Genomic DNA, 22,243 nt, shown 5'->3' on the forward strand with positions numbered 1-22,243 from the left:
ACTATGGAGGGACAGTCATAAAAGCCCTGTGATGGAGCACCCTCTCTGCTTTTCTCCCAGCACCCCTTTCATTAACCTTGCCACAACAGCAGGAAATCAATATCCATGCACCTTCCTCCCCGGCACAGAGCTTATTTAGATACCCAAATGTAAGCAAGTACACGCTAGCTCCTGAGTAAGAGGGGACATTTTTTCCCCTTTCCTTTCCTGCTGGTGATGAAATATTTCCGGAGAAGTCTCAAAGCTGGCAGCATCATCAGCTAAGTGCTATTTGTCCTTGGCAGACCCGGCTGGGGATCAATGCATCAAGATGACAACTTTCAAAGCTAAAGTGAGCATGAGTGTGGAGGGAGGGGCCGTCGATACTCCGCCTCAGGGCTTGTTCAGTATTTTCTCACACGGTGATTGGAATACAATGACAACTTCACACCACGTGCAGAGACATTCAGGCTTCTAATTAGACTGCTGCTGTGGAAGCAGATGTGAACAGCTGGAAGCACTCATCATGCTGAAGATCATTAGCCAGTGTTCAGACCCTGACAAGCTAAATGGATGAAGAGATAAATCAATAGATAGGTATCAGGCAGATGGACTGACTAGCTGGCTACCACCTGCTGTCATCATGGACACCACAAAATGTTCCCATTTAGTCTAAACATCTTACACATAAACGTGGAAATATCTTCAGCCTGCGGTAACCACAGACCTGATTTTAGACATTTAACCGAGAACCAATTTAAAAAACTCACAGACTTTGAGGCGAGGGAACCAGATGTGCAAAAATGCTGACTGATTTCCGGGTTTTTGGACGACAGACTGTACCACTCTACTAGGAGAGAGTAGTCTGATCGGTGCATCTCTAAACTCTCACCAGTCTCTGAGGCTGGTGGTGAATCTCAAGTGCATACAGCATGTACAGGAGGTAGAAAATAAAAACAGACACTCTAAAATCAAGAATTAAATCAAAATAAACTTAAAAGCTATTGTTCCATGTCCATTTGTGATCACAAGAATTCCACAAAATGCTGCAAAAAACACACATTGTCTACATGCTGTCAAGTTGTAAAGTTGCCTTTTTAAACAACCAGTAGCTGCAGAGCAACACAGCATTCATCTGGAGTCGTTTCTGTTGTTCTGATAAATCTAACTCCAATTTTCACCAAACCCTGAGAAAAATATCTGACTCCTTTCGCTGCGAGATGTTCGACTTTTCTTTGTGGCTAATCAGTTACTCTGACGTTAGGCGCTGCGCAGGCAGCATACAGCAGATTTATGAGGGTGTTTAAGTTAAAATCAGCTACCCTGCTACTGCTGGAAGCAGGGCTGATAAATGTAATGAGACTTTAAAAAAATATGACCGTGATGTAAAACCAAAACACTGAGCTAATCGAGGCTAAAACAGCTTCGCAGGACTTCAGAGTTTTCTCAGAATTCTCTGTGAGTCCCCAGAGCTACTTGATCAACTTTTAATATAAAACATGAATTTGTGGCTCTTTCAAGTTGCAATTCCTTTTTCCTGTGTTAACATTATTTTGTCCATCCTCCTGTATCAGTACAAAGACTCATACATCACAATTCCAACTCTGTGTCAGGTCCCTGCAGACGAATTCTGAGGCGTGCTGTTGCTGGACTGAGATACAACACGCTGCCCAAACAGGTGACTGGAAGGCTGCCTATCACAAGTGGAACAGAAACCCTCTCAGCTGAATGGCCTAGTTAAGTTGGCCAGTCTGTTTGTGTTTGTGTACATCTGTCCAAAACTATGCATTAGGTTGCTATCAGCTTGGTCCCTGTCATGTATCTAAGGGGGGCTCTTTATAGGGAGTTAAGCCTCTGTGCTGGTGAGAGGCCTGTGGAAAACATGGCACTGTAGTGAAGAAATGTCTTACTGCAGGGGACCAACGGTAGCCAACAAAGCTAGGCCAACTCCCCGGCTACAGCTTTTCCTCTCCCTTCTCCAAACCTTTAATCCCTGGCCACTGCCACGGGGCCTCAGTCCTCCACAGGCTGGGCAGAAGGTGCAGCACTCGCTCCTCAGGACATGCTGAAGAATATATACTGGCTTGGTGGAAAGTGTGACGGGGTGCAGTGATGGGGATGTTACAGAGCCATAGTGAAGGGTTAATCAATCATCGTCTCTAGATTTCCTCTTAGCTCTTCCCTTACGCCTCGTCAGAACCTGATCCGTGCCGGTAAACACACTTTAATGCTGGAGATATCCTTTAATTCAGAAATTTATTGATGAAAAACAAGTAAAATGTGTTCTGGGTGCAGTCTGATGAGGTTTATGATTGAGTATATACGTTGGCTTACATGTAAAGGTATATCAGGGGCCTCATTTATAAAATGAAATTTTGATCATAAGTAAGACTTAAGCAGAGAACCATGAATAAGTAGTTATAAAAGCCTTACTTTGATGTGGAAATTATTTTATCTCTAAGTTAAGTCTAGACTTGACATAAGTGATTTTCCTGCTGCTTATGTAGTGGTATTGCAGTTTGGTACTTGTACTGTATGTGTCCAAGCCTGTGGGGAACTTTGTATGAGCTTTATAAACAACGTGCAGCAGTTGTTCGGCTTTGTTTTCTCAACCCACTATTTAGCCCGATGAATAAAACATTTGCTGGCTTCAACCTCCTCTAACATCTCTGTGATCTTGTTTTCCAAAAAGTTGGATATTCTCCTGTGGGTATTCCTGACTTAACCTTATTATTGCTGGCATTATTTCAGGGCAAAGCACAAGACAGGTGCTGTCAATGTAAGTCGACAGCACCTGCACGTTTTTTCTTTCGCAGCATCTTTTATGAATTGAATGTAAGCAAACTGACGGAAAAGATCTTAAGAATAAGTTCAAGAATAAATTTAAGAAGACTTTTAAAAATGAATACGCTTGTGACCGGTCAAAAAATAATCAGACCAATCAGTGTCCTTTGAGGAAATAAGGGCTGAAGCTACAGCCATGGTTTAAATGTGATGACGGCGAGAAGTGATTGCTAGCTTGTAAACAATGGCAGCCCCCAAAGAAGTTAGCATTCATGCTGCCATAGCAGCAGTTTTATCAGAACTCGACAACATTTCTTCATTTTCCTCGCTCTTCTCTCTGCTTCGGTAAGAGTTTGATTTAGCAACTGGCACAGCTGCTAGAGCTGTCCTGCTGCTGATCTGATTGGTTGAAGTTTATCTGTGATAGATGGTTACAGAGAGATGGTTCGTCCAATCACCTTCCAAGCCATTCTTGAAAGTGTCAGCCCTTTTCCAAACAGTTTCTAGCAGCTCCTTCCCAGATGGATTTGTGAAGCAAACCCTTTTCTGGTGTGTCAGGTTATAGATCTGTCCCCAGTAACTGAATCTAGTCAAACATGTAACCAGTATCATATTCAAAATCTTGTAAAAAAAACACATTTCATGAGAATCGGTTCAATATTAAGCAAGTTACAGTCGATTGTATAGTGACGTCTTCATCTCTCAATACACATTTTGTCATTAGCAGATCTTCCTTAACGTACTTGGCACAGACACACAGCGGACGCATACACCAACAGTCAATAAGGTATCTGTGTTTATCAATGTGACAAAATATGTAAACTAGCCAACATATACCATGTGTATGTCATCGTATGTCTCATATACGCCACCATATACCCCGATCAGCCACAACATTAAAACCACTGACAGGTGATTTGAGTAACATTGATCATCTCGTTACAGTGCAACGTTCTGCTGGGAAACCTTGGGTCCTGGCATTCATGTGGATGCCACTTGACACGCACCACCCATCCAAACACCAAGAACCAAGAACACCCCCTCATGGCACTCCCTGATGGCAGTGGTGCCCCCAGCAGAACAATGCACACTCACACTCACACACCACAAAAACTGCTCTGAAACAGCTTGACGGATGCAACAGAGAGCCAAAGGCGTTGACCTGGCCTCCAAATTCCCCAGATCCCAATCCGATTGAGCATCTGCGGGACGTACCGGAACAAGTCCGATCCATGGAGGCCACACCCCTCAACCCACAGGTCCCAAAGTATCAACTACAAACATCCCGGTGCCAGACACCACAGGAAACCCCCAGAGGTCTTATGACCATGCCTTCAGGTCGGGTGATAACAGGTTGAAGCTGTTTTGGCTGCACAAGGGGAACCTGCACAATATCAAGCAGGTGGTGTTAATGTAGTGGCTGATCGCTGTATACTCATACACTCATCCGGAAGAATAATATGAAGTGAAAATGTGTTTTGACTTAATCAATGCAAGTGAGCCATCACCCTTCTTTCTCATCTCTGTTGAAAGTTACACATGCACAGTGCCGATCGGGCAGCCAGTACAGATCGTGTACTGACAGGCCCTTACCAAAGGAAAGGCATAAGGGAAAGAAAAAGTTAATGAAACATCAATGAATTCATTTTCATAATATACCATTTCTCTCTAACCAAATGCGTCAGTGGTGTTCTGAGAATATATTGATGAGTGACCCTGATGGTAAAGATGTAGAGGATGATGTGGTTTCCAACAGCGACCGGAGTATTATAGCTTAGTAATTAATCTAGAGGGAAGGCTGGGGTTTCTTTGATAACAACCCGAGCAGATGGTGAGTGACAGACCCCTTCATTAAGATTCCATATCCTTCTCCAGCGCGAGATTCTGTCACTTTAAATTTCTGAGACAAGAAACGCGCAATGCATCAGAAAATAAGAAAGCAAACTAGACCTAATGGATTTGTAGACTCACTGATTAGAGAGCATTGGAGGTGCTGCAGAAATATACTCTTGACTGCTCTCTTTGAGTCTGATGTTGTAAAACATAGCAGCAACTGAAACTACATTCACATGCAGCACTGAAGGTATCACTGGTTTTACACGTCTATACACGAGGTGAATCGAGGACACGTCGAGTTAGGAACACTGAATAATATACTAAAAGAATGATTTTCAAAAGGTGTCAGATGGTATTGGTCTTTCAGATGACCTTGTGTGTGTGTATGCTCTACATGTGTCAGCATGTATGTGTGTGTGCTTTTACCTCAGAAGTCTGCAGATGCTGCTTCTGTAACTCAGTCTCTGGCTTGCAGCGGCCACACTGGGAGGCATCGGTGGGCGCGACGGGAAGTAGAGCAGGACCGCCGCAAAAAGCACAGCAATTACAGCCAGCTCTGCACAGCGACACAGATAAAAGAGTCATACATGTCATTTCCATAGATAAGACCGTCAGACTAATTTGACATTTTAAAAAAGGTCATTGTGACATGTAAAGTCCTCTAAAACCATCCCTGGGATGAACAGAACGGTCTAATAGACAAGACGTACACCTGTCCTTTCTATTGATGACCTTCAGAACTTTCGGGTCTTAAAAAGTGTCTGCTTTGTCCTTTAGAAAGTAATAAAAATACTACCTTTCGGTGAAACAAAAGCTGCAGGCTCAATCTATTACAGCATGCTTGTTTCTCTTTTCAGCATGCTTCTAATTTTCTGAATCAGTAAAGCATAACAGTGCCAGTAATCTATTTTTCAGAGTGGTGGTTATGAAGATTATAATTGGGGTTTTTTGGTGTTGGTGCAAAATTCCTGGATCCCTTCGCCTGATTGTGTTTTTATGTCCCTTGACAGCGGCGACATGATGTTGAAATGATGTGCTATTGATCCTTCGTGCCCTCAGAGGCTCTTGCTTGCTGTTAGTACCTGCATACATAACCAGCTGGATCCTGTACCGGATGGAGCTGTCAGAAAACGCTGCTGCCATCGTGGTTCCTGTCAGGGTGTCATTGGGGGCCGGCACAACCAGAGGTCCGACTATAAAGGAAGCAGCAGATCCCAGGTAGGAGAAGAGTGAGGCCACGGCTGTTGCGGTGGCTCTCTGGTCAGGGGCGAACCATGTGGTGGAGAGGAAGGGGCCGGCGCTCATTATTGTTGGGCCGGCTAAACCGTTCAGAAACTGGCCTCCGTGTATCAACCTGTGACAGAAACAGCAGGAAAACAACAACAACCACACAAAAAATAAAATCACACACCACACTGGGAGAAAGTGATGTGACAGCAGGCATAAACATCTGTGCCGTATTTTGGACTATCGAATTATCAAGAATCATCATCTTGTGATGAACTACATCTGACTCAAGTGTCTACAATGCTGGAAAGTTATAAGAAGAAGGAGTCGGTATGTCTGTTACCAAAGGTAAATATATATGTTCTAATAACATAAGAGCTGCACAGGCAGACGTAGCAGATTGTTTTTGTGACTAAGAAAACTAAAATAAAGACGAATGGTGTTGAAATATTCTTTTTATCTATTTTAGATTACAGCTAGCTCTCAGGCTACAGCCAGCTCCACAAATATTGATGAGGAATCAGTAAGGGAATCAATACTGAGTTGGACCTCTAAGCAGAATTGATAATGGCATTGGTATCATTAACATCTTATCAATTTCCATCCCTAAGCGTGGGTTTCCCACTCTTAATCTTCCACGACATGGGGACTAATTTCAGTCTCATGTCAAAGAATAATAACTAGTTTAGCATATGCTAACAGTGAGACCAGGCACTCAAGATATTTAACTTAATCTGTCTAATCAAAGTCTGACAGTTAAACAGATGTGGCAAATCCAGTTTTCTCAGCTCAGTTGCTTTCAGTAACTGTGATGAAGTTTAGTCTGTCTCTGAAAGGGTTCCTTCAAAAAGCTTCGATCAGTAAATGATCAAAATGAAACTGATGAAAGATGAAAAGTTGTTCTCAAAGACAATTTGGTCAGTTGTGTCATTGTCTAGGACTCGTACGTGACTGGGAAAACTGTATCTGAGGTTATTCAGGACGTGTGGAACCCTGCAAGCATTTCTTTTGTGAGGATCCTGTTTATGAAACAATGTACCGGAACGACCACTGTAAAACAATCAAACATGGCTGCAGGACTGAGCCTCACATCACTGTAGTTATTAAGTTAAAAATAAGCACATAAACACATGAAGTGATGACACATTTGTTATGAATATCTGATGGTACAATGGCAGGCAGGGTAATGGAAATAAGGCCTAATTATCTCTGACGATGTAGGCAACAAGCTGCCCTTGAGAGAGTCTGAGTTGCTGTACAGTCTCACTTGTGCACCTTCAGACTGAGCTGTGTGAGACTGATGTAGCCTGAGATGTCCCCTGATGCCATCAGACCCCTCACCACCTTCCTCCCCCTCCAGAACTGTCTGAGTGAGACAGCCAGCCACCTGAGACAGCGTACGGCTGATTGTCTATGAGCTCAGGAAAGACACCATTCATTTAAAGCAGTCTGAGATGGCTCAGCAGGGAGAGGGGGAGAAGGAGAGAGGCGGAGAGAGAAAACGATGAGGAAGACAGAGGACAAGGATGGATCTGGGGCTAATTAAGAGTTTATGGTACGTAAAAATATTCAGTGTATTTGCGATCGGGTTGTGAATTTGACAGCGACAGGCCTGCTGATTCTTATTCGACATAAGCGAGTGCAGGCTGGAATGAGAAAACTGGAGGTTTGGAAGTTTAATCAAGTTAACTTTAACACTTTTAAACATCTTGTAAACAACTATTTGGATGACCCATATCACCAATTAGGTAAGTGAAGTAAAGTAAGTGTATATGACAATCCTGCCACATTTTATAAAATGGAATCATTAAGAAATATTGATTAAAGGTCCGGTGTGTAGGATTTAAACAGAATATACACTTCACCATCATGTTTTCATTAGTGTATAATCACCTGAAAAACAATGTTTTGATCTTTTAGAATTAGTTTTAGAGAGAGAGAGCAGGTCCACCATGTTTCACTGTCGTGTTTCTACAGTAGCCTAAAACAGACAAAGCAAACACTGGCTCTAGAGAGGGCCTTATGTCATTTTAATAGCCATCGTAGGGGAGGGAGAGACGAGGGGTGTTCAGATGGTTGCAATCTGCAACCTCATCGCTTGATGCCACTAAATCCTTCATACTGGATCTTTCAATCTAAACAATGAAAATAAAAGTGGATTGATGATGTTGTGGACTAGTGTGGGATCATGGGAGTTGTCTTGAGCAGCCTTGACTTTTAAACAATCACCATTGTCATTTAAAATCTATCTGACATGATGTTCATGGATGAGGTGTGAGTTACGTCACCAAATTACTTCCTCAGTCTCGGAAGTTTTAGCGATAGGTGACCAAATGGAACGCATCATTTCCTTGAATAACATTACAGATTTCTCTAGGTTTGAACTGTTGGATATGTTACATATTATATCTACAGCCCGACTGATATACCAGAAAGATATTAATGACCGATATTGGCCCATCCCAGATATATCTGTATGTTGCCCCATCTGCATCAATTAAAAAAAAAACATTTCAAGTGAAGTTCCTTCCTTCAGTGCACTGATGTAATTTTAGACAATAAAGTTTGTTGTTAAACGGAAAAATACCCTGCCTTTGTTACATATTGTTTTTACAAGAGTTTGATACCCACATTTTAGGCCTCAAATTGCAAAAAATGTGTGTATATCGGTCGATATATGGATACTGAAAATCTTTACTCCCTAATATCAGTAACAACATCAGCCCCAAAAATCCAGTACTGGTCCGTCTCTGATTATATCTTTAAGACCTCAGTTTAAATCAAATTTATCTGATTTGTATAACTAATATGCTGGGACCCTAAAAAAACCCAAAACACACTGCTGACATGTTGTTGCTATCCATCAATGTCTTTGTCAAACCATCATTATGACCATGCAGAAAATTAACCTGTGTAAGGGATGACAACTATATTTACATAGGACCAGTGTTGATACACCCAAATTAAGGTGCTGGTACCACAACAATATAAAATTGATACCATATACCATATGTAAATACTTAGGAGAACTGTTCTTCTACAAAAAACAAACAAATAAACCAATAAGTGCAAGTAAATGAAATGTAGTCCAATATTGGCATTAATTTAAATTGACTCAGGAAAAAGGAATAAGTAAACAACATTGTAAATCTGAGCAGACATCTGATGCCAGCTCTTGGTGCTTGGCAGTTTTCAACACTGCTACAGACAAACTTAATTTGATACCAAAAAAGCTTTGAAGCCCAAAACCCAGCCTCAAATTTAAGAATGCAATATGTTTAGACTTAAAGTTGGCACATACCAGTTTGTTTTACTCTTCAGTATGCTTACAATTATCTGGCCTCAAACTCTTTATGACTTGGCAGTCCATTGACTCTGGAGTTCATACATAAATGTCTCATGACAGAATATAGAGTGCGTCGGTCAGTGACAGATTGATTGGAGAATAACTTGTGTACCCTACATCTTCCCACATCTCAGACCTGCTCACATCCCAGCCTACACACCAGCACCTCCTAAAATACTTTCAATTCATCCCACTCCCTCTTTCTGTACACTTGTTCTACCGGTCTTGGTCTTTACTGCTAAAACAAGTTTCAATGGTGTTTTATTGCATCTACGAGCATGTTAACATCCCGTTCTGATCATATATGGGATTTGACATTTCAATGGAACACAGAAACCTGGCTGATCACCTCCTGTCTGCTGCTCTTGTCACCTGCAGAGGTGCAGGCATGTCTTTGACACCTCCATATCCAGCCTCTCTGTCATTTCTGTACCAAGTGAATCACCTCAGCAGCAGATGGATGAACCCAGTGTCAGGACACTGCTGCATTCACCACTACGCTATTTTCCTCTCCATCTTAACATGAATGATGGAAGACGATGGAGACAAGTGATCAAATATATCCTCCACCGGTGTCACCCTGCCATTTTCATTTCAGCATGTAAATCATCATTTCCTCATGTTTTTACGGAGATACCACTACATGATTTAGGTCACAGATGGCAAAAAGTTATCAGGTTTACATGCCACAATATTCCATTCTTAGAGTAACACACCCCTTTGAAGGACAAGAGAACGTAACACATGTTAACAGCAGGGATATTAGTGTGCAAGGAAATTAGTTCAATGTTAAAATTTTGTTAATTCTGTTGCTGCACATTTAAATATTTTGTTGTCTTCAGCCACAAATATGACTTGAAAAAGTGACTATATTACAAAATGGCTTTCTTAGGACTGTTCATCACATGACACATTAGAGTCACGTGTGAATGAGAGGTCATGATCAAGAGGCTTTACATCTGAATCATTAGCTCTTGATTGTCCAATGTCACCTGATCCACTGCTCTACAGCTGGGCCCTGTCACAACTTTCAGAAACATTGCCAGCATGTCACTAGTTTCCTGACTAGTGGCAGAGAACAGTAGCAGCTTGTAGAGAAGCTGTAGTTAACTTTAATGTAATCTTTTCACAGCTTTTAAGTATAAGCTGAGACAGTACAATAGGGCTGCACTAATGATCATTTTCGTTATCGATTATTCTGCCGATTACTCTCATGAATAATCAATTAAAAAAATATGAGAAATGCTCATCACAGTTCCTCGGAACCCAAAGTTATATCTTTAAATTGCTTATTCTGTCCAACCAAAAGTCAAGAACCAAAAGACTCCTCATTTACTGTCATAAATGACAGAGAAAAGCAGCAAGTCCTTAAATTAAAGTTTGACATTGTAGTTTGAAAAATGATTGAAATGACTAATCGATTATTAAAATAGCTGGGAACTCATTTCTATTTCTACTGTGTGCGTTTACAGTGCAGTAAATTTCTATAGATTTTTCTCAGTCATGTGAAATGTGTTCGTACATGGTTTGCAATGCTGTTGATAACACATGATATTCTTTTTACCTGCTGCACTGAGCCACTGAATGTGCTGCTTCCTGTACTGAACTGAAATGTACTGGAAACAACGACCAACTGGCACAAATGTGCTGGTTAGGTTTTGCAACGCACCCTGTGATTACAGTCTCATTTAGGCCTGGGACGGCTCCAGATACCAGACTGATCCACCTGCTGTACTGCATCTTCTCATTAGACTCAAGGATTACTGATACTGATTATTAACGCAACAAAGACACACAACATAAACTAAAGGTGCAGTGTGTAGGATTTATGGGGATTAAGGGGCAGAGATATAATATTAAACTTAAAATTATATTTTCATTAGTGTATAAGCACCTGAAACTAAGAACAGTGTTTTTGTTACTTTAGAATTAACCTTTAATATACAAGAGGGAGTGGGTCCTCATGCTGCATCGCCATATTTCTACAGTAGCCCAGAAAAGACAAACCAAATGCTGACTTTAGGGGGGCTTTTGCATTTTTTCACATTTTAAGCATCACTGTAGAGGAGGGTGAGGCAAGGGCTCATCTGTTTGTTGCAACCTGCAATCTCACTGTAGTTGCCACTAAATCCTGCACACTGTGACCTAATGTTACCTCCTTAACACTAGATTTAATTCATTTTTTTAAGCAGTGTCAATACAACTCATTTGTTTTTGAACAAAAACCTAAATGATAACATTGTCTCTTTGTCAATGCCGATGACATCTTTCAGCTCTTCACAGCCTTTGAAACTTTGTGTTACAAAGTTTGGTAGGAACTTTGAAACTGTTGAAGCTAAGTACCCGGCCGTACTCTCTATATGCTCTCAGGATGGATGTGACTAAGAAAATTGGCTTTAATGTGACAGCAGATGAGGACAGATGGTGAGCAATGTGAGGATGAGCGGTCACATGGGGCAGCTGCACTGTGGCGGGTGCCGCTTTTTTCAACACGATGATTAAGTTAATCAGTATTGATGAACCCTGTCAGACGGAAACTGATCGAGAATGAGACAAAGAAGCCAGCGCTGTGGTGAAATCCTCTCACTGCTTCTGACGGACCCAATTCTGCCATCACAAAAAGCCCAGGCCAAATGTGTCTTGAAAATGACACCACAGCAATCGTCACGGTAATAGGACAGCCTGCTGTGGGACCCACAATGTGTTCTGATGGGCAATCAGACAGTGTCTGAGTGAGACTAAGATCTACCTGATTGGCACTTACTAATCACACAGCTGGTCTGTATTTAAATGCATGAGAGAGACAGACAGAGAGAGAGGGGTGTGAATGCGTGAAAACAGGAGAGTATGAGGAGGGTAAAATGTTATGGCTTTGATTTGAGAGCTGCCCTGATCACAACAAGGTGTAATCAGTGACCACTGAATCAACGCTGCCTTTCCTCTCCTTATCCCACCAAACAAAACAAAACGCCCAGTTCTTTTTCTAACGTGACTTTAGCAGCTACACACAAGATTCTTGTTACAAAATAGAGAACTTTCCGCTGCTCACAAGTTCACGACTGCCTTTGATTACCTAAAAGGGATCTCAAAAACTCAAAACAAAGAGGCTTTTACTTCCTCGAGAGGATATCATAAAAAGAAAACGGAGTAATCACCGATCAAACATGAAACAGCATGTGGAACAAACACAGCCCTGCGGGGGCCTGTCAGGGGAACTTCTACCTGGATAACTGTCGCCATTTGTCTTCTGATCAGGGGAACAGGAACTCAAATGCTGTGTTTGATCGCTCTCTCAATGCCCTTGAACTCCGCACCATAAAAAAGTCTGGAGCCAGCTCGACTTGAGCTGTTTTGTCAGGTCCCTCCCCTGTCTCCATCATCTGAGCCCATACTTCTGATAGGAACAAAATATATGTTTTATGAGAGCCAGCACGCACAGCAACAACACAGGTCACTAAACAAAGCCCTCACAGTTTGATAATGTTTCACATCCACTACTGCAAAGCAAAGAGTGACACCTACTGGTTATCCAGGGAGCTGCATGATTCTATCAGCCTGCACTTCACTGAGATAATCCACTATGTCATCCATTAAAACACAGCTTCAAACACTCTGACCTTTTACATTTAATATGCAAATCAGGCCCAACTCTGTCAGAACTAACATTTGCTGTGTTATCTTGTCTGTCACTGTGCAATCTTGTTTTCTACTTTGAATACCAAATCCAAAGAGCTGAAGGTCAATGCTGTGAAAGGTTGTCCCCATCATCCAATGGGAAAACAGCACAGATCTGACCCGGGCTACATACCTTTAACTTTGTGCGCATTTCAGCTTGACTGCCAGCAAGAACTGATAAATCCTGTTGTATGGATGGATTTAGGAGGAGTGAGACTTACAGATGCTGTTTTTTGGACTGGACAGATGCTTCAGTCAAGCTGAGGCAAAGGTTTTCTGTTATCCAATAATGACTGCTTTTTACCAAGAACATATGTTTAAGTTGGACATATTCAAATCTCTCTGGTCAGAATTTGGAGTGAAAATAATCCCTGCTAAGCACTAGTGTTGTCACGATAGTGGAATTTCTAACTTTGATATGATACCTTGAAAAATATTGATATTCGATACCATTTTTGATACCACAGAGTAACACTGAGATAACATTGGGGGCAATTGAAACCATTTCAAATATCCAGTATTAATATGTCAATATTCGATACTTTTGACATTAAAAGGTGCAATAAGATATTCTAGAGAAACATAGCAGATTGTTGAGGCTCATTCTCAGGTGGTCAAATAGCGATGCATTGGTTTGGTGATGCACAACATCAGTGGTCTCTATGAATTGTTTTTAAGCTCAAGAAAAAATATTTGACTGGAAATTCTCTTGTTTGTCTAAGACATTGAAATCTCCCAGGACACATGGTCCAGCACTAACTGAAACCTTCCTGAGGTGTATCAGTTTTTTATATTATGTCAATCTGGCTGTAATGTAGATTACAGGTCACAATGTGTACGTTAATAAATGCAGCAGCTCCTCAAGAGTTGAGACCAGCCTCCTCTATTGTTTCCCAACTGCTAGATAGTGAAAGGGCTTTACCCTTGAGGCCCAGCAAGCAACAACACAACCTACATTTAAGAGTCCTGTCCGCACTGGAATGCAAAACAGATCAGTAAGGGCTAGGTGCAGGTTCAAAGGTTACTATACCGGAAGTACTCTGATGGAAACGCAGCTTTTGTCAGTTTACCCACTAACAGTCCTGCACTGAGCATATCCAAACAAGAGGAAGACGTTTCTTGTGTTATTACAGCTCTCCTTCTATTTTAAGTCCACTTCCCCTTTACAGTAAGAGCCTCAGGAAGACCCTTGTCCTGTGTGACCTGTAAAAGTTGCCACTGTAAAACACAGCCAGGATCACGTCATGCAACAGGGCTACTTCGATCAATATAAGGTTAACAGCCCGAGATAAGACATGAGCCAAACATGTTTAGTCTACAGTACATGTTGGAATGAGCATGTAGAGGTAGACTCATATGAGAGGACGACGCTCTTGATTCAAGGCTGTGGAAGGAGCCTGTAAAGCTATCAGTATGGGCTGTGAGGACTACACAAATACAGAATGCTACACAGAGAGGTAATACATTCAGGGTGTAAAACTTGACATTTCACAACAAATTGTAAATACTCTTTTTCAACATAAGCCCTGTCACAAGGGAATCGTGATTCTACCACTTGTTCTGCCTGATACATTAACATTTGGCCTGTATCACTGTACCATTAGCTTTCACTGTACTAATGGCTTTCTTATGACACAGAAAGAGAAACAAAATTGATTTATTTGCTCTTTGAAGGACAAAATTATTTTAAAAATCCTCAAATCCAAAGAGTGAAAGTGATCTGTGGCTCATTCTGTGGAAACAGAATTCCCTCTATGTATTGATATTTTATGATATACCGCCTCATTGTGGAGCCCAGTAGGAATCATTAGACAGATTACCACTCAGAAATATTCAATGAAATTACATTTTCAAAAGGCAAAGTATAATTAAAATGACCTTCTGTGAGCTCTTGCACTTTCTAAAAGAGGAACAGTGAACTCATGAGTCAAACTGAATATGAAACACTGAGAATAATAGGATTTACCTTTTTGAATGTTTTCCAGTGATAGCCTGTCTTCCTGCTGTCTGATAAGGGGGGAAACTGGCAGCAAGGACATAAAAAAGTAGCATAGGATCCACACAGTATTGAGCTGTCTTTCAGCAGCCTGTTCTCTGGTAGTCAAACACTTCCTGACTGTCCCTGTATTCAGTTACATGCCTCTACTTTGAAGAAAGGGAAAGGACCTTGACTGGAATCAATACAGCTGTACATGGAAATAACTCCCTCACAAGACGTGTTGTACTGAGGTTCATCTTGCTGCTCAGATTTTTGAACAATGCTAGCAGCCAGCTAGATTTTGTGTACGAATTTATGTGTTTTCTTTACTTTAGAATAAGATTTTTATATCTACATGGGGGGCCAGTCCTCTTCCACCGAGTCCGCCATGTTCCTACACTAGCACGTAACGGACAAACCAAACACTGACTCTATAGAGGGCCTGTTGCGTTTTTCGCATTTTTCTGCGGTCGCTGTAGGGGGAGGGTGAGATGAGGGGTGTTCAGTTGGTTGATGCCACTAAATATTACACACTGGACCTTTAACTTTAGCTTAATTTGCCCAATACTTTGGTTTTTGATCAAATAGGGAGCAGCAGGGAAAATCTGTCAAGTGTTACTGTCAAAACCACAGATTTTATTTCAGCCATTTAACTGAAAACCCATTCAACAGAAGCCACTGACTTTGACATGAGATAACAGGAAGCGCAAAAATGCTAACTTATGTCAAGGGTCAGGACCAAGCCCCCAGGAAGAGCTCCAGGCTTTGAAGCCAACTTTCAGTTGCAGCCCAAAAAGACTTTTCCCATAAGCAAACATTGTGAAAGAAGCATCTGTAAAATGGTGGATACTGTTTTGAGCTTCACAACCCCTGCGAAATGACTCTCACTGTCAGAATTTGATCCATTTGGTCCAATAAAATTTGGAAAGTCTAGAAGAACTGCAAGATTAAATCATTTCATCTCTATTTCCATCTTCATTAGCCAGCTCGGTCGGCAGGAGACTCTAGTGTGCATGCTCTATGGGTGACACAACATGGTAGATCCAGATACATTTATATCTGGGAAAGCAAGCTTTTTTTGGCTCCATGTGCCACTGAGCAGCTTTCATAGGAATGAACGGGGTACCACCTCCAACACTGTGTCCAGGTTTAATTTAACATCCTTGTATAAGACTCATTCCTGTGGCACTCTACTGCAAAACTAATGACAGTCCCATCAGCCTCAGCTGTACTTTGTGCTTAGAGCTAATTAGCAGATATTAGCATGCTCAACTACATAATTATCACTTAATGTGTTGGTGACAGACATAAGATCATCATCTTTGTGAGCACGAAAGGATTATTTTCAGCTGCCGATCTGGCAATTTGTTTCTCAATTAACATTAATCATTTTGTCAGTAAAATGTCAGAAGGAGTTGGAGATTGTTGGTAAAATTTCCCAGAGCCTTGGGTGACATTTTCAACAGTGTTGCAGCAGTCCAAAAACACAAAGATATTCAGTTCACCATCATCATTATGTGATGAAGAAAATCAAATCATAACATTCCTCACAGAGGCTAGAACTAGTGAATGTCTGATATTTTTCCTTGAAAAATAAAAGTCAATCATCAAAATAGCTGTGGATTAATTTTCTGTGGACTGACTAATACATTAATCTACTAAACATGTCAGCTACATCAGAAATCATGGTGAACTCATTCCACAAGGAGAAGCCCCAACTTTATCTTTTTTTCCATTTTTTCCCATAAACTGATGTACATAGCTGCTCCTGAATTGGTTGTGGCAGTTTGATGGAAAAAGTTTCCCTAATAAATCAAATTATGTAAATTATAGAGGGCTTATGAGTGCACTGAAGATCACGAGTCACTCTCTGCCTCTTTTCCAAAGCCTTTCAAAGGATCATCATCACACTGGCCCCGTTGAACCATCTGCTGGCATAACATTTACAGTGGAGTCTTACCATCGTCTGAGATGCTCGTCTGTCAGTGGGACGCTCCTTAGAACTGAGCCCAGCAGCATGAAGAACGCCGAGAGGAGGAGGGACGCCCGCAGACCTGGAGGACACATGATAGGAGGATGGAAGGGAAAAGAGTTAAACGATTGATTCTTGATCAGTATGTTTTTATGATTAGTCTTTAAAATGAAAATAAATGTAGGTTTCAGGGGATTAGGGTTTTCCTCAAATTGCTTGTTTTGTCCAAACAGTCAAAAACCTTGAGGTATTCAGCTTACAATGATGTATATAGAGAAAAGAAACTGATGGCACTTTTTCCTACGCACCTACACTCAGTCGCAGTCTAATACAACAGTTATCCAATAAATCCTCCACTCATGAAGGTTATAATGTTCAGTTCTCATTGAAACTATAATAAAGATGCTGATTCACCTTTATTATCTTTTTTGAGGATGTAGTTTCTGGGCCTGTAGAATTGCATTGCTTTTTGCAGAGAGCCGTTTCTGTTATTTAGCCGTCTGGCAAGTAGGAGTGTATGTGGCCAATAATACGTCAACAGGAATCCCACAGTTCCTTCTTTAACGTTGCATGTGTGACAGCAATAGCACAGACAAAGCGCCTTTCTCTGTCAACTTGGAAGTTTCTCTTCTCAGTTTCACACACATGATGCCCAGTTAAAGAAACTCTCTCTGCTTCCCTATTCTACTTTTCCATGTCAGCCTCCATTTACTGAAGCTTTGACGAAATCAATATACAATGTAGCGAATAAGATACTGTATATATAAATGAACATGAGTCAAACAGGGCAGAAGAGGAATTGTACTGATCCCTGCTATCACTGACATCATGCCAATACAGCCTCATGGTACATGGTAGGCCTTATCAGGCTGTTTCCTCTATATATCAAGGTGAAGATGCAGTCAGTCATTTGTCTCCATGCTGCATTCTGCTGCATCAAATATTGACATGTCACCAGTAGCAGTATGGACAGACAAGTCATTAAATCCATTAGCAGGATATTAGTTTCCTGTCAATTGTCCCTTTCTTTCTTAGATCAAACGCAGCTTCAGTCAGAGCTGAATTAGAGAAAGCTTTGCTTTGCCTCATTGAATAACACTATCATAGAAAAAAGTGAATTAGTTGCACTGCTAAATTTAGGTTTCAGAGTCATGGATGCCTTTGTTTGGAAAGTCAACTGAGGACTTTTAACAGATTTTTTAAATGCCTTGGATATTCCTCTTTCAAAATGCCTGGAGCAGCAGAGGCCTTACAGAAAAATAACTACTTTACTAAAAAAATATATAAGTGAGAATTTGATACTTTTTTGTTTGATATCATTGTTGAATAACCTTAAAGTTTGGATTGTCGGTCAAACAAAACAATCAAATAGTTTATCCATGGCTCTTTGACATTTTACAAACTGATTTACAGAAAAGTAAATCATAATACAATAGTTATTAGTAGCCCTGCATCTGTTTTTTAATATCCAAAGAGAAACCAATACAGTCCAATTTTAAATAGTCTAAAGCATTTCAGCTCTCTCTCTCTCTCTGTTTTCATTGTTTTCTCCCCACCAGATTCAATTCTTACAAGTGAGAACAGATCATAATCAGTTAATCAAATTTTATTTCTGCAGCATCGTCTCATAATAATGTTCTGGGAGGTATGCTGGCTTATGTTTTACACAACATTGCATTTGTATTTAGTGACACAGAAAGTCAGTAACCTATTTTCTGGAGAGGCCCTCAAGGCCAGCTGCTGCAAGCAGGACTTACAAGCTTTACAACCTCACATTTAAATGGGTGGGTCGGCTCGCTCTGACACATTCTGTAACATCAGCATATATATGTATGTATGTCATACACTAAGCACATTGTGTAGGTTTACTACTCCATGACTGCATCACATATGACTCGATGTTAAGATTCTAGCCACTCTTGGATGGCAGCTCTGTGTTGTTGATCGTGAACAGTCTCAGACCTTTGGGGAGGGGAGCTCCCAGAGGGAAGCCGAACATTTTCCCCTCTGGCAACTTGGAGAAGAGCCAGTGAGTGTGTGTGTGAGAGAGAGAGACAGAGTGTGTATCATACACAGATGACAGTCTAAGCCTGTTGAAACCTCTGGATATTTTGTCGCTCACCCTGTGGCTTAACACAATTTGTGAGTGCTGAATGAGCCGCTCTAATTCAATATGTGACTCAGGGCAGAATTAGCCGCAGGACGGGTCTAAAGTTGAGCATTAACTTAACAGGTATGAGGGGAATCTATAGCTGGATTATGTCACTTTATTAAGTCTTGTCAGTAAGAAGTTTCTACAGCTCACTGAAAGCAGCAGATATGATGTTTAAATTAGGCACACAAAACATCCAGAAGAACTTCATGTAATTACTGATGAATCAGGATCACAAGATGAGTTGTGTAATTTATTGGAAAGACTTTGCCTGCGGTCTTTAATTCATCAGCAGCCTGGTTACTGTGATGTTGTTATGGCGTTGTTACTGTCTTTGTCATCTGACAGTCCAGCCGGGCATGAAGTACTATGTGTCAGTCAGGTGATGCAGAGGAACTGGTTAGGTGAAGTGTGCTCTGACTCAGCAGCTTAAGTCAAGAGCTCTTGAGGGACTTCAGTAAATGTTCTGTGGTTTCAAGAACATTGCAAATTAAGAAAGAATTGTTAAGGGCCATTTAAGAGTTTCTTATCCTACATCAGCACTTTTAAACTCTCACATGCGTCCAACTCTGATGCTGGACAGTGGACACTGGAAAACACTTTGGCACGGGCTGATGTTCATTTGAAAAAGTGAGAGTTATCAACCCATTGTTTTTACTGCCAACATTTTCAACAATCATTTCAATTAACGCAACTGCCAAATCTGCACTTAAAGAAAAGTATTAATTGTAAAAAGAATTTAAAACTAGAACCAAGTGTCGACAATCATCATACTCAACAATTGATAAATTCTGTTCAGCATTTTATTGTTTAAGTAAGTGATCAATTAAAAATATCAAACTTTTGCTGCTCCAAGTAGAGCCCAACTGATTTTGGACTTTTGGAGCGGATGCTGATACCAATATTAGGGATGATGATCCCTCAAATTAATGGTGTCAAACACGTATAGATATGTACATAATGGAGGCAGGCTATCTTACAGTTGAACATAAAACTTTAATTTACAAAATTACTTCAGTGAATTGAAGAAACTTACTGGGAATGTAAAAAATGGCATCTTTTTCTGAATTCAGTTTTGTTAAAAAATAAAAATAAATAAAAAAGTTTGATATTGGCACATTTAGGACAACATATGCTGATACTGACATAGCTGGGATCAGGTGCCTTCCTTTAAGATGAGGAATAATGGTCTGAACCTCATACTCCAGGTTTGTTAAAAGTGATTCAGACACAGAGAGACCTACAATCTATTGACCAACAGTTCCTGCTATCACAGAAAGCATAAAAGTATAATCAGTAAAATGTACTTGAAGTATTAAAAATAAAAGCACTCTGGGACTGTTATTACTATTATTACCTCCACCAAGGAGGCTGGTTTTCATCTGTGTCCATTCGCTGGTTGGTTTGTCGGCAGGATTACACAAAAACTACAAAACTAATTTCCATGAAACTTGGATGGAGGATGTGTCTCGGCCCAGAATAGACCCCATCAACTTTTGGTGCTGATCCAGATAAAGGGATGGATCCTGGAGTTTTTTCTCACTTTCTTTAATATTGCGAGACAGGCCGTTTTTCAACATTTTCATTAATTTCTCAGTCAATAATGTATGGGTCTTGATGGAAAGAATCAGGTGTATTTAGGTGGCTGGTATCCTAAGTGAGTACAGTTTAATGCAGAACGTAGGCCCGGTGATCTTAAATTATGGTAAAGCAGTTAAATTTAGAGTGATATGGTTACTGAGTTTGATATTGGAGTAAGCCTGATTGAATTCAACTGGACTGTTGGGCCATAGCAGAGGTATGCACTCTACTGAGTGCCATAGTTACTCATGAATTAAGATTTTATTGTCTAAGTTTGTTAATTAATTTTAATTATTTTGTATAGCATCACACTAATGATTGTTTTCATTATGGATTAATCTACTGATTATATTCTCCATTCTTGGTTTGTAAAAATTCTGAAAATAGTGAAAAATCCAAGTCCAAGTCACATATTCGCATATTTTGTCAAACCAATTTAACAAAATGTGAAATTATTTAAAATCAATTAAAATTATCAAAATAATGAAAGGGAATAGCAGCAAAACTTTGCATTTGTGAAGCAATCATGAAATCTTTTACATGAAAAATAACTTGGATAATTATCATTAAAGAAAAGTTGTCAATACATTTTCTCAATTAATTCAATTAAACTGTGCATATATATACTGTTGAAAGTAGTATCATAAAAGTTCATACTATATATGCTCTTTGCAGATTTAGGATGGAAAAATCCTAATTTATAAAGTCACTAAACCTACTGACTAAAGCTGTCAAGCAACTGAAGATAAAAAGTACAATATTTCCTTCTGAAATTTAGTAGAAGTAGAAAGTGCCATGAAAAGAAATGATTCAAGTGCCTCAAATTTGTACTGGACTAAATGTACTTAGTTACATCTCTCCAATTCAATGTATGCCTGTGTGAGTCTGACTGCTATGGGGGTCACCATTTTCTACAACAACATGATACATCACGTGACCAGGGACCACATCTACTGCTCAAGTTACAGAACCTGACCGATAAACAGAACATTGTGTGACACCGGACATCACCACGTTAATCTGACTGTATACAAATAAATCTATCACGGGTAGGATGTCCTGTAACAACACCACACTTGAGTGAGTTCTCCATCACAGTTATCAGCATATCATGAGTTTGTAATTAACTCCAGCTGATAACACCCCCCTACAGGTTTAGGGGGTGAAACGAGGACTTAAACACCATGACGTTAATATAGGACACAGTGTACCGAATTAGACCAGCTCACCTTTTTTGTCCATTAACCACATAAACAGCAGCCAGGGGACGAAACCCACAGGACCCCACAGCACCAGAACCGCGATGTCGGACTTGGAGAATCCGTAGGCGCGAACGGCCGAGTTCTGGATGGGACCCCAGAAGTTCCACACCATCCCCTGCATCAGTCCCAGCAGGGAGAACAGGGTCAGAACCAGCCATCTTCTCCCATACACCCTGCTGTTTACTGGATGACTGTTTGTCTCCGCATGAGAGGGGGTGAGAAGCGGCTCCCTTTCGGCCTCGGTGCTCGTACGGGCACCCATGGCAGCTCTCTGTTCGTCAGTGCAGTTAAAATCCCGGTTGTAGCGGTACAGCAGCGGGAAATGGACGTCTCACCGGTCTTCACTCGATCACAACAACAAAAACAGCCGATTGCTTCTTTCTCTGACACTTAACTTTACTGCGCATGCCCGGGCGGAAATAGATGCGGGAGTGGAAACTGTGGTCGTTGG

General features: G+C 40.8%; 1 protein-coding gene across 1 annotated transcript in view; it reads right to left on the reverse strand.

The window, feature by feature from the left end:
* The window catches only part of slc49a4 (solute carrier family 49 member 4), a 61,851-nt gene extending 39,666 nt beyond the window's left edge, over positions 1-22,185 (reverse strand). Inside the window, exons 1-4 of the mRNA XM_073473278.1 lie at positions 21,760-22,185; positions 16,786-16,879; positions 5,682-5,953; positions 5,026-5,155 (exon numbers count right to left, since the gene is read on the reverse strand). Coding sequence (XP_073329379.1) covers positions 5,026-5,155; positions 5,682-5,953; positions 16,786-16,879; positions 21,760-22,054 — 791 coding nt within the window. The 5' untranslated portion in view covers positions 22,055-22,185. The remainder of the gene's footprint in view (positions 1-5,025; positions 5,156-5,681; positions 5,954-16,785; positions 16,880-21,759) is intronic.
* Between the last annotated feature and the right edge of the window lie 58 nt (positions 22,186-22,243).

This window comes from Pagrus major, chromosome 9 (genome assembly GCF_040436345.1).
Source record: "Pagrus major chromosome 9, Pma_NU_1.0".
Taxonomy (NCBI): domain Eukaryota; kingdom Metazoa; phylum Chordata; class Actinopteri; order Spariformes; family Sparidae; genus Pagrus; species Pagrus major.